This window comes from Perna viridis, chromosome 1 (assembly GCF_037379345.1).
Source record: "Perna viridis isolate PV_CMFRI_1.1 ecotype Kerala chromosome 1, ASM3737934v1, whole genome shotgun sequence".
In the NCBI taxonomy this organism is placed as follows: domain Eukaryota; kingdom Metazoa; phylum Mollusca; class Bivalvia; order Mytilida; family Mytilidae; genus Perna; species Perna viridis.
The window spans coordinates 53331059-53343537 of NC_142445.1; the positions used below are offsets into that span (position 1 = coordinate 53331059).

General features: G+C 32.6%; 1 protein-coding gene across 26 annotated transcripts in view; it reads left to right on the forward strand.

Moving 5' to 3' along the window:
• Nucleotides 1-10645, forward strand: part of LOC148629357 (microtubule-actin cross-linking factor 1, isoforms 1/2/3/4/5-like) — a 123929-nt gene extending 113284 nt beyond the window's left edge. For 14 of the 26 annotated variants that reach the window (XM_088548803.1, XM_088548794.1, XM_088548812.1 and 11 more), the window contains 13 exons: nt 80-268; nt 1468-1625; nt 2019-2329; nt 2477-2595; nt 2945-3061; nt 4169-4186; nt 4810-4927; nt 6172-6225; nt 7554-7735; nt 8168-8209; nt 8506-8535; nt 9284-9425; nt 9679-10645. In XM_088548803.1, the coding sequence (XP_088404929.1) occupies nt 80-268; nt 1468-1625; nt 2019-2329; nt 2477-2595; nt 2945-3061; nt 4169-4186; nt 4810-4927; nt 6172-6225; nt 7554-7735; nt 8168-8209; nt 8506-8535; nt 9284-9425; nt 9679-9938 (1740 nt within the window). In that variant the 3' untranslated portion in view covers nt 9939-10645. Of the gene's footprint in view, nt 1-79; nt 269-1467; nt 1626-2018; nt 2330-2476; nt 2596-2944; nt 3062-4168; nt 4187-4809; nt 4928-5489; nt 5523-6171; nt 6226-7553; nt 7736-8167; nt 8210-8505; nt 8536-9283; nt 9426-9678 lie in introns of all 26 variants that reach the window. The other 12 variants (XM_088548881.1, XM_088548995.1, XM_088548981.1 and 9 more) reach the window with 10 other exon arrangements.
• Nucleotides 10646-12479: the final 1834 nt, after the last annotated feature.

Here is a 12479-nt window from a genome sequence, read left to right on the forward strand (position 1 = left end):
TTGTACTTGCAAAAATGGTAGCAGTACTTATGAATGTAAGTCATATGCAATGACATTTTATTTATTTTTTTCCTCTCAGTTGACTGGTCTATGTAAGACTAGAGGAAGAAAAATGGCAGAAAATCTTGCCTCAGTACGAGCTAACTCCAGACTACTAGATGATTTACTGGCATGGCTAAATGGTGCTGAGACCACACTGATCAATGTAGACCAAGAACCGATACCAGGGGATATTCAGGTCATTAATGACCTCATCAAAGACCATCAGGTAACATAGTTACTGGCCTCCTCATAATCTTCAGAAAGTCAAGGCTTTAGTTTATGGATCTATCACCACTTAAGAACATATCTAATGTATAGAATGTAATGTTTCATATGTAAATCACAAGAGGTAAATGAATAAGTTCATAAATAATCAGTGGATTTGTTATTGTTATATTGTTAATTGTTGCATTGTACCGTAACTGTAAGTCGATGTGGTGTACAAGTCGAATTGCCCAAATTTGACCAAAATCGATGAAAAAAACATAGATAAGTCGAATTTGGCAGATAAATCGAGGGTCAGACGTGTGCATTTATATTGTACGTGTTGGGAAGATCTGAGTTAAGTGGTTTGTTTTCAACAGCATATTATTCCAGCGATGTTACTAAGTATAAGATTTCTGAATTAAATAAATATACATGTTTTTGTTCAAGTGTACTTTGTCCACGAGCCATAGATCATCATAGAGTACGAAATCGTAAACATGTCAAACGTGGGCAGCCATGTGTGATATAAGTGGGAAATTTGTCTCATGAATTGGTCATAATTATGAGTGGTAATTAGTAAACAATATTACTTGGTATTACGAAATACAATAAAAAAATAATCGTTACCTGCAAAGTTGGTTGCAATTAGCAATTTAGATAACACCTTAGTTGAATTATAATTTGAGCCACGTGCGAATGTGTTACAACATACTGTAAATGGGTATAAATTTGCATATTAAAGGACCAATAACTCCAAAACACTCGATAATGTTTTCCAAGTTTAAAAAGATTTTTGTTAACATGTCTTATAGAGTTTACATGTATATTTTAACGGTTTCAAAGTCCCAGAGTTTTTATTAACATCATCGTATTCATTCATAAAAGGATAGTGGCAATGATCAATTTGTTCGAATTCAATTGCCAGTTTCACAGTTTGAGTGACGGCTTTCGTTGATTGCAGTTTACCAAAAATTTTGAATTAAAGCAAATGAACGTGAACTGAACAAATCTAATGAATTGTTGATGAACATTTTTCTGGAAAAATCCTTAGATAAGTCGAATTGGATGATAAGTCGAGGGTGACACTTCGCTGAAAAAAAATATCGACTTATAGTCCGGAAAATACGGTAATATCTCAAATTGTTCTCTTTATATTATATGTAAAATTAGGATGATATATACTTTAAACTATATAATATTGTTTTTGTTTAATTTTAGCACTTTATGAATGAAGTCTCGGGTAGACAACCAGATGTTGATCGTTTAATCAAAGCAGATAAACAGAGAACAGCTTCCACTTCAGAACCAGCTTCTTACATTCCTGTCCTGAGAAGTGGTACTTCTGGGAGACATACTCCAGTCAAACTTAGTTCTAGGTAAGTCTAAGTTTCCTGTCCTGAGAAGTGGTACTTCTGGGAGACATACTGCAGTCAACCTTAGTTCTAGGTAAGTCTAAGTTTCCTGTCCTGAGAAGTGGTACTTCTGGGAGACATACTCCAGTCAACCTTAGTTCTAGGTAAGTCTAAGTTTTGTTGTGTGGTTATGTTAATATTTTGAATAGTCACAGTCATACCATATACACATGCAAATTAGTAGAAATTTTTAAATTCATATTTGTACTTTTTGCCTTAATGGAGTGGTGTAATTATAAGATGTCCTTAGTAGTACATGTATTGATAAAACTTCAAATTGTCTGGAACAAATGAAGCAGAATCACTAAGCTCTTTTCCTTGTTACAGAATTATCGTAAGTTTACTTTTATTATTTAGGAGAGATCCTGATGGTGGCAGAAGAACACCAGAACCAAGCTTCAAAAATCCTAGAACCGGTGCGCTGTTCAATAAATGGAGAGGAGTGTGGTTGATGACCATGGATAGACAGAGGAAACTTCAGGATGCTCTAGATCATCTCAATGAAGTAGAGAGACTAAAGAACTTTAAGTTTGAGCCATGGAGAAAGAGGTTTTTACAGTTCATGAGACACAACAAAGCTAGAATCATGGAAATTTTCCGAAGACTAGACAGAGATAGAGATGGTAGAATATCACGCAGAGAATTTATAGATGCCATATTCTCTACCAGTAAGTGTGTTGTCTATCATTGAATGCAAGTTCAATAAGTATACGCAGTTATGTCTTGTTTGTTTTGTCATATATTATATACCAATCAAACGGTTTTAAAACAAGATCATTGATTGTTATAATAAGCATGTGTTTTGTTTTCTCCAGAATTTCCCACAACTCAGCTTGAGATGGACATTGTTGCCAATCTGTTTGATCGTGATGGTTCTGGTCTGATTGACTACAAGGAGTTTGTATCAGCCCTTAGACCTGATACCCACAGAGAGGTAGATTATTGTAACCATCTGCTAAGATACTTAATCAGCAGATTAAAGGATGTAGAAGTGCTAAGCTGTCAACTGTACCATTTGCTTTTCAGCACTCTGCAAATTATTTTTAGATTTTTATGGAATTTATTTAAAAAATTATAACCATGAAATTTGAAGCAAATTTTAATTCTAGGTAAGTTTGATCCTTTCATTCAAGAAATGGATATTTCTACCAGTATTTTTATTATTTATTTTTTTTTTTTGCAATTTGATACAGATAGAGGACATACCTTTCAAATAGTATTTGATTATTGTAATTCTTATTCTTATGCATTGTCTTATCATTCTAATTTCTTAACTTTTTTAGCCTGACAAACAGTTGACAGATGCAGAGAAAATTCATGACGAGGTTCATCAACAGGTATCCAAATGTACCTGTGTCAAACAGTTCCGTATCCATAAAATAGGGGAAGGCAAATACAGGGTAAGTATTCACTCACAATTATGGTCAAGTTTACATGGGAGTTCTTTTTTTACATTCAAGCTTCAGTGCCAGCTGTCAGAATGACTACTTTTGTAAACATTTATTTATCAATGATTAAGGAAACTGATTGGCCTGTGGATATGCTTTGAAGCCCATTGTTGACACATTACTCTTATTTCATTAAACACATTAGTAACACATTAACAGTTTATGTAGTAACAATTGTTATGCCTACCCCTTAGAGTGAAGACCTATGACTAGTATATTGTACAGTGAAACACCTTTCTGACGGAAGAGTTTGTGTGATTAAGATAGGTGTTCAGTTTACTAAAGTTCAAAATGCATTGAAAACTGAAATGAAGGGACTTCTAAAAATGTCTGGTTTAGACAGGGTTTGATTAAACAGGTTTCACTTTACTTTAAACACTAGTTCCACACTACAAATAGATCATTAGAAATTCCCTCTCCCTTAAGTCTTAGAATTCTAGTTCCTAAGATGAAGACCTTTTTTTGTTTTGCAGCAGTGTTTGGCATGTTTCAAACTTTTAAATTGAAAATTTTTAAATTACTCTTTAGGTAAATTTATGTTTATAGAATGATGAATCACTGCAGATTTTTTGTTTTCTGGTGAGAATCGCACAGACAGCATGTGGCTCATTTGGTTATGGGCTAAACACTGTGTGTGTCACATGTCTGTTTCCATGGCGATTGTCACATGGTTTTGACAGATAATACACTTCCTCTTTTATGTGACATACAATTTTTCTTCATACAAATCACTCTAAGTTGAACTTACTTGATTTTTATTCTGGAGTGAATTACAAGTGACTTTAATTTGGGATTAAACTGTCTTTACTTGCCAATGTTAGTTAATATTGGTCAATCAAATAAAGATAAAGGTAGAAAATCAACTCTTTAAGTATTTATTGGATAGTTTATCAGGACTTTCAATCCATATGTTGTATCTTAGAAACTAAGAGATAGAAGATGCCATCTCTCCCTTATATAGGAAATTAGAATTAATATCATCTTTATCAAGAACACTTAAAAACATGCTATATTAAAATACTAAAGTTTTATTGAATTTATTATTGAACTTGCACTCAGGACTCTTTGATCATTGAAGTAAGTAAAACTGTGTTCTCATGATACAATTTTCTATGAGTTCATAATGAAATTTAGTACAGAGGAAAACTAGTTTTTTAGTTAAATCAGAAACTTGTATCATTTAGCACATTGGAATGATTTTTATGGGTTTTGGTATTGAGGGTAATTTCTTAATGGATTTTATCCTGAGCTGATTTCCTTTTGCTTACAAACATTTTATAAAAAAAGCTAAATATAGCTGTCAGCGCTAGAGGAAGGCGACAATTCTGCCATGGATTCAGTTAAAAAACCCTATTCTGTGTGATTAGATCTAACCTGTAGTTAAACTATTTTCCTAGAATTCACAAAATAGTAGCTATACCTTAGCCATTTAGTTAGGCTTTGAATCTGTCTGCTTGTAAGTCAGTGTGGTAAGTGTCCATGCATCTAATTTACAATGATTTATAATATAATTTGTGATTTAAATGTTTTTATACATACTTTAACATTATTAGCTGAAAAACAGGTATGTAGATTTTCCAATGAAACATTTCTGATTTATTTTGACATTTAATCTACATTGGAAAAAAGGAACATATAACTTAATCAATGTAGATTGTTCATTTTAAATACATGACTATATGCTACTTACAATGTTATAGTTTGGAGACTCACAAAAGTTACGATTAGTAAGAATCCTCCGTAGCACAGTAATGGTCAGAGTTGGAGGTGGATGGGTTGCATTAGACGAATTCCTTGTAAAGAACGACCCATGTCGAGGTGAGATATATGTTTTGATGCTGATGTTAAATCCACATGGTAGTGGGCTATTACACATTTATTGGTTATGATAATTACAGTTTTCTTCAAAACAATAGGTTTAAATAGAAGATACTTTTTTACACAAGGCATATTGAAAATCAAGTAAAGCTGAATAGAATGTACAATAGATAAGTTTTCTCATGGTTACAACCCCTGGCTCACTCTTTAACTTGATTAAGAGGGTATTGTATATTGGCCTGACTATTTTATCATAGTATTAGTGGGTAGTGATTTCAGATGAACCCAGTTTCATGACTTAAGTGTGATCAATGTCAGGTACGTATAAATGTGGGACACTGTATTAAATCATGTTATCTTCCCATTTGTTTATTGAAAAATGTTAAATTATCTCAAATTACTGATGAAGACAAGAACATCAGGCTTCTGTTACTCTATGTATTATTATGTGACGTTGCTATTTTTCTGTGCTGTATTTATTTATCCAAAGTGGCTGACCAGTACATGTATTTGTATTGCACGGTAATGCACGTTAACTTATAATGTTTATATTCCAACACAGACCTTAGTGAACATTTTGTGTCTTGTCCAGCGTGTAAGTAGTAAACAATGTTCCCATGGAAACCATGTTTTTAAGTTTGATGACCATTTAGTTCCTTTTTTTTTGGTGGAAGTACCAATTTCTGTCTGCATGCTTGCCTTTTCAGGATTTTATTTTCAAGAGTTCATACTGCACTATTTGTGTCTGAAAAATTAAAGGGCTTCTCTGTAACAGCACTCATTGTAAAATACAATTGAATTGATTAATTTGGTTGTTTTTTATATATCTATCTTTAAATGTACTGTGATTATTTTTTAAAAAAATGCAATTATCACAGTTGAAAGTTACAATGCATGTAACTTGGAACAGTTTAAATGGCATGCAGATGGTTCACTTTTTCTACTGAAATGTGATAATTCAGTAAGCATTGCAGCTCCACAGTTCATTTATGGCACTCCATAGCATGTGAGCAAACAATAAATTGTACTGTATTAGGACATTCAGTCAACAGCTTTGATTTCAGTACTACTCTAGTGTGCATGGATTTAATCAACCACAATGCACTGATATTATTAACTGTCTTTCTCAGTAACATTATTCAAATATTAATCCCTGAAGCAGTATGAACCCTTGACTGCAGAGGTAATTTTTATGACGTTGGATTTGTTTATATTCTTCAATGTTGCTTCTTTTTTACCATAAGTGGGACTGCGGAGAAGAATACGTTTTAAAGTAGAAGTAAATCCAGAGGATCTCAGTATGTTCTGGCATCATGTTTTTTCTTGATGTTGTTCTGCCAGAGTTCTCTTCCCTTTTATATTGTTGATGTTTTGGTTTGCTTCATTAGCAGAATGTTGTTCATGCTTTTTTTGCTTTGAATGTTACATGTAGCTTTACATGTTTTCCCAGTTTTAACAAAAAAATCTGTTTAGTGTTTAGGGCATCTTTTTGATGATTCCAGTTTTTTGTGTGCTTATTGTTTTTTTTTTTAACCCTGCAAACAAAGGAATCATCCTGTCTGTCTGTCCTTTCATCTGTCCCATATCTTGTGCACATATCATCATATCTAACTACCCAAGTGCTTATGATAAAATTTCATAGGAATTTTGGGCAATATATGTACTTTTGAATGAAGAAATATAATTATTTACTGTGCCTGAAAGTGGAGATGATCTAAGGGTTTTATAAGTTAAAATCTCATAATTGCAATTACCATCTCATATTGCAATTGCAATTGCCATCTCATAATTGCAATTACCATAATTTTAAATAAATTTAATAGGAAGCTTGAGTATTATACGATGATTTACATAAAGAATTATGATTTTTGTCCATTGCTTGAAAATGGAGATTTTGACATGTTTGAAACATAAAAGAAGAACTTCTAGACAATTCAACGAGATTGTTTACATGGTGGTTTGGTATCACAAGGAAATGTGTACAAAGGAATATGATTATTCTCCAATTCCTCCAAATGGAAATAAAAAACCTTAAGGGTTTAACATTTTATGCAGGGGGTTTTCTCTTGGTGAGTTTGCTCACAGTTTTTCTTGTTTCAAGTTTACTTGACAGATGGATATTATTGAAATATTTTCAGTTTTATTAATTTTAAGAATTTGATCAGAGTAACTTATAAAGCATGGGTAAAATTTGAATAAATCTCTGGCTGATTATATGAATTCATTCTCCCAATTAAAAATAATAACAGTGAAAACTTCATTGTACTGTACCCATTAGACAATAATTGTATCCCAGTTAACTGTTCATACCTAACTTGTTAATTTTTATTGTCAGAAATATGTTGTACAGTAACACTAACAAAATAGTATTTTATTCATTTAAAGGGATGGAAAAATATTGTAGATAAACTCTTGTATTTTTTTAATTTGAAAAAGACCTAGCAACTCGTTGAGATAAATGTTTTATAGGAAGTTTACTGCTACAGTTCTAATTATTTTAATATTTAACCACTTTGTTAAGGTATAGCTATAGTGTGTCTACAGTGTAATGTCTGTGTGAATTGTTTTCATATACAAGCTCAAAATTAGATTAACCTTGTTTAAATGTGCATCTCAACTTTTTCAGCCAAGGGTAGAACGAACATTGAGTTGAGAGAACAATTCATCCTAGCTGAGGGTGTGAGTCAGTCTATGACAGGGTTCACTGCCAAGAGCCCCAGCGGTAGTTCTTATTCTGGAAGTTCTACCCACTCAGCTGGAACATGGAGTACAAGATCACCAAGTTCTGCTACAGGACCTATTACTAAGGTATATACCAGGGGTGCTTTTTATTATCACCAAGTTGTGCTACAGGACCAATTAGTAAGGTATAAACCAGGGGTGCTTTTTATTATCACCAAGTTCTGTTACAGGACCTATTACTAAGGTATATACCCGAGGTGCTTTTTATTATCTGGCACTTGATTATTATCAGTTGTTCTTATTTGTCTGCTGGTTCACCTGCCATATCATTTGTAATGAACTAATGGACTAATGATAAAACATGAATTTGTGGTTTGAACTGGAACATATGATATAATCGTAAGCATTCTAGACTTTTTAAAAGAATCCATGTGCTGGGGCAACTTGTTAATATGGCAATATGGTTTTCTTTTGACCTAGCATTGTACCAATAAGATGAACAATTACCTTTTTTTGACTTTTTCACTATCAATTTTGTATTTCTATTAATGCTATCAGAGGAGAAATAGTTATAGAAGGAATTCACTGGCTGTGCCCAGGGTAAGTGGTCCGTTAATGCTCTTATTGTGTTGACAGCTTTACTGTCATTTCGTTTTTTACTTCACCAGAAAAAAAGCTTCTTTTGTCAAGGTAAGGATTTATTTTCTGTTGAAGTTGATATAATTTTTCAATATGGGTTGTATCAGTAAAACATTGATTTAAAGAATTTACTCATATTTTTTTTAACCAAGAATCCATTTGGTTTAGTCATTCGAAAATTAGATGTACTGCTTGAGTGTTGTTTGCTTTGTGTTAAGGACCATCATATTTTATTTTTACCTATTTAATGCTATCAGAGGACCAGAAGAGCTCTTTCAGTCCCTAGTGTAAGTATTGAGGCATCCTCATTTTTCAATTTCAGTAGGTGGTAGACACTATGGAGGATTAATGAGTTTTATTTTATTTTATATTGAATTATTTTTGAATTTGCATGGACTGTTAAAGAAATGAATTTGAGTAAGTTTTTTTTTACCCGAGCATGCTTAGGTAATCAATTTTTTGTCTTCATTTCATAGAAAAAAAAAGACATCATATGCAAACTTCATGCTTAAAAACAATGAATTAAACCAATACGTTAGTGGTAAAGTGGCTGAGGATGTGAAAATTAGTGCTAAATAAAAGACTTTTATTGTTCTCCTGCTTAACTTTGATGTTCCTGGACATGTAGTTGTTTAAAACTCTTTTTTTCCCTGAAACATTTTAACATTATTGTTTTGTGTTAGGTTACATGTCTTTAAAGATTGAACCGATTCATTACAAAAATGTTTGCCAAAAACAAGATTTTTTAATAAGCATTAAGTTCTTTTAGTTTGTACCTAAGTCACCCAGATGGACCTTGAACTTTTGTACACAAATTAAGATTGTTAGATTTCATTCTATTCATTTCTTAAACAGTCCTTCATATCTTAGCTTTCAATTCATGTTGCATGTATTAAAATGTGTTATATATGACTTGTGGTACTTTCACTTTTGTATATTTATTTCAGGTTACAAATAAGAGATGAACAGACTTGCTCTAGTGGAGGAATTTGCCATACAACATTTTTAATAATCTGTGTATTTGTATTTTGACAGATTCGAGAAAAGACCCAATATCCTACACCATGGAGACAACACATGAGGAATAGTCCTGATGTAGAGGTTGGACGAATAATGTCAGGTGACCATGGTCGGTACGGCAAATCAAAAGTCAGCAGAGACATTATGAAAAGTCCAGGTATCTGTGACCATCATTTATCTTTTTTCTTCAACAAGCATTTTAAATCTTTTTTAAAAGTAAAATTTGTGGGTCATTCTTGAAGATGTTCATTTTATCCAAGTGAAAATGAAATAGTTCAACACGGTTTACTTAACATGTTGTTTGAGGTTGTACATGTAGTTAATATCAATAGAACTCTTTGGGTTTATATTTTTCTTTTTTATTATTTAAACAGTACATGTGATTTCATTCATTTTATTTTCTTTCTTAGCAACACCAGTCAGTCGAAGTTCAAGTCGAGCTAGTACAAGCAGTAGACCACCAAGTCGTGCAGACAGTGAAATCTCAGAGACAAGTGAACCAGAAATATTCACAACAGTTCAACAAGAGACCAAAAACCATGGTGGTCGAAACACAACAACAATGACGTACCAAACACATGTGATACAAACAAGACGGACTTCTACTCCTACATCAGCTTCTAAAAAAGTATCTAAAATACCAAAACCTTCACCAGCGAGGAAAAAATAAATTTTAATTTGTGCTTTAGTTTAGCCTGGTCATAACAAATTTATGTGCTTAAGGAAAATAATGTACATTACATAAGGATATAACTTGCGTGAAATGATAACATTATAACTCTATTGTGATATTGTATCATTTAGTTCATATTCCAGTACTATCATCTTTTATTTGTCATATTGTGATATTAAATTCCATATTTTGTTATATGTACATAACTATTTATACAGAGCGAAGCTTTAAACTGTTTATACTAGAATATACACTTTTTCTATCCAGTTTGTGATGTGAAAGATAGAATGAATGCTACTGGAGAATGGCTTGTGTCGGTGGATATGATTGGTCAGGGTTTGGTAAAGTGACCTTGACTTGTTCTTATGTCTGGGAGATTTCATTTTTTATTTTAATATTGGTGCTGCTGCTGTTGTTTAATAATAAATTCTCCCAAACATAGGAATCAGTCAAGCATTAAATTTTCTAAATTATAGTGCTTGTGTATGCTGAAATACATTGATTTAGTGTATATTATATTATGTAATTTTTTTATGGAGTAGAAAGTCTTGCTTTATCATTCCTTTTTTGTATGTTGTATGAATGGTAACCATGACTTACAGGGTGTTTAACTTAGTATGTATATATTGATATATATATATATATGTACTGCCTTGCAAATGTACGCAAGTAAAAGCAACACAAATAAAGAGAATCTCACCTTACCTGTGTTTAGTTTCAGCCTATACGAATGTACCACTTGAAGATACATGCTCGCATAACATTGCTGTAGCCACTTAACACATGTAGGTGTTATTACCGGGATTATTGAACTTGTAAGTTGGTATCTGCACAACTACAAAGTAATGAATCCTACATACCTGTGAATAAAGGTCGCTATGACCTGGACAATTACTTTCACTTTGCTTTTGTAAACACAACCTTAACAAATGAGGAAAAATAAACTTTATGACAAATATAATGACATTTCAATTAAAATTGTCAATTTTCCATTTGTCTGTGGCAACCTTCCTTCAGCCATTGTATATGGAGTATTATACCTCAGCCCAAATTATATGCCAAAGCCCATGAAATTACATGGATAATATTGTGCTTAACTAATTACAAATAAGCTTTTGGAACAAGGCTATGTTGCCTCAAGACTAAAGTTTTTATTTCAAAAGTTTTACAGTTAACATCATGAACACTTTAATCATTGTGTGGCCAGAGAGTACTAACACTACCAAGTACATAGTCCAAATCCAGATTGCTTATTTATTCTTTAGTTTCTGTGTTGTCTTTTAGATCATTTGTACTATTTATGATGTTTTGTCTTTCTCTTTTTGGTCTAGTCTCTGCCCCCAGATTATGATTGTCCTGCAGAAATAATAAAATCAGGTCTGTCAGAATGAAAGTGGTAAAAGATCCCTAAAGTTTATATTAGACGTGGGAAATAAGCACTTACACAAAGTTCAGGGGGCAGGGGATAGGAGCAGTTAAGCATCTACCTGTCCCCTCCCTAATTTCTTGCAGTTCAAGTCGATAAGTTTCAGATTATATGTGTACTTGTCTGGTTCTTGAAATGCACCTTTAAACGAATGGCTGCAGAAACTAGTTAAAAATGGCAGCCTCTAAAAATTTCAACATAAAAGAAATTGGACTGATAATGGGCAAACATGTTGGTGTTTAAATGACTTGATGGTTGTAGCATGTGCCTAATAAAAGCTTGCATAGGCAGCAACTTGGGGTTTTTGCATGAAAAAGTACTTAAATTTTTGACATTTTAAAATAAGGCATTTTAAAGTGAAAGCCTAAACCTGAACCTGAAACATGTTTTAATATCTTATACTTTCATGAAATTCTGTAGACCTGATATTTAAGCTCACTTATTATAGCACACCAGTTAATACAGGGTGTAATAATATTAACAGATTAACCAGAAAAAAAAACCTATACGGAGAACATCAACTTGACTATCTCTTTTTTTTTTTTTTTTTGGGGGGGGGGGGGGGGGGGATATTATTTCACAGAGATCCAGTACTTTTACTTATAAATTTTATGGAATGCTTGTTTTATGACCCTTAGGTCCAAAACATTTTGGGTCATAACCTCAAAAATCAATGCAAAACTATTTTGCTGTCTGAAACCTTGTTATATATTACTTTCAAGGTCCACCAACTAATATTAAAGTATCAAACGACCGCAGCATACATTATATGACTACAAGGTTTTTGCAGGCAAATAAAACCAAAAAAAATGTACAAATCTGCTCAAGTTTTCATTTTTGGGAGTATTTATCTGCATTGCTGAAGATGGAAACAGGTCTAAAGAGTCAAACTTGTCACATGATAGAGTACCTAATTCAGGTACAGAAGAGTGAAACAATTTAGTAAATTAACTCTTTGAAGTCCCCAAATATTGTTGAAACAAAATGGTTGTGTTGGTAATATAGTGTATGTATACCAAGTGTCCCATCATTAACCAATATTTAGTATTTATTTATTTTTCAAGTTCCAGAACTCCTACAAAGTTTGAAGCAATCAATTCAGATATGGTCGT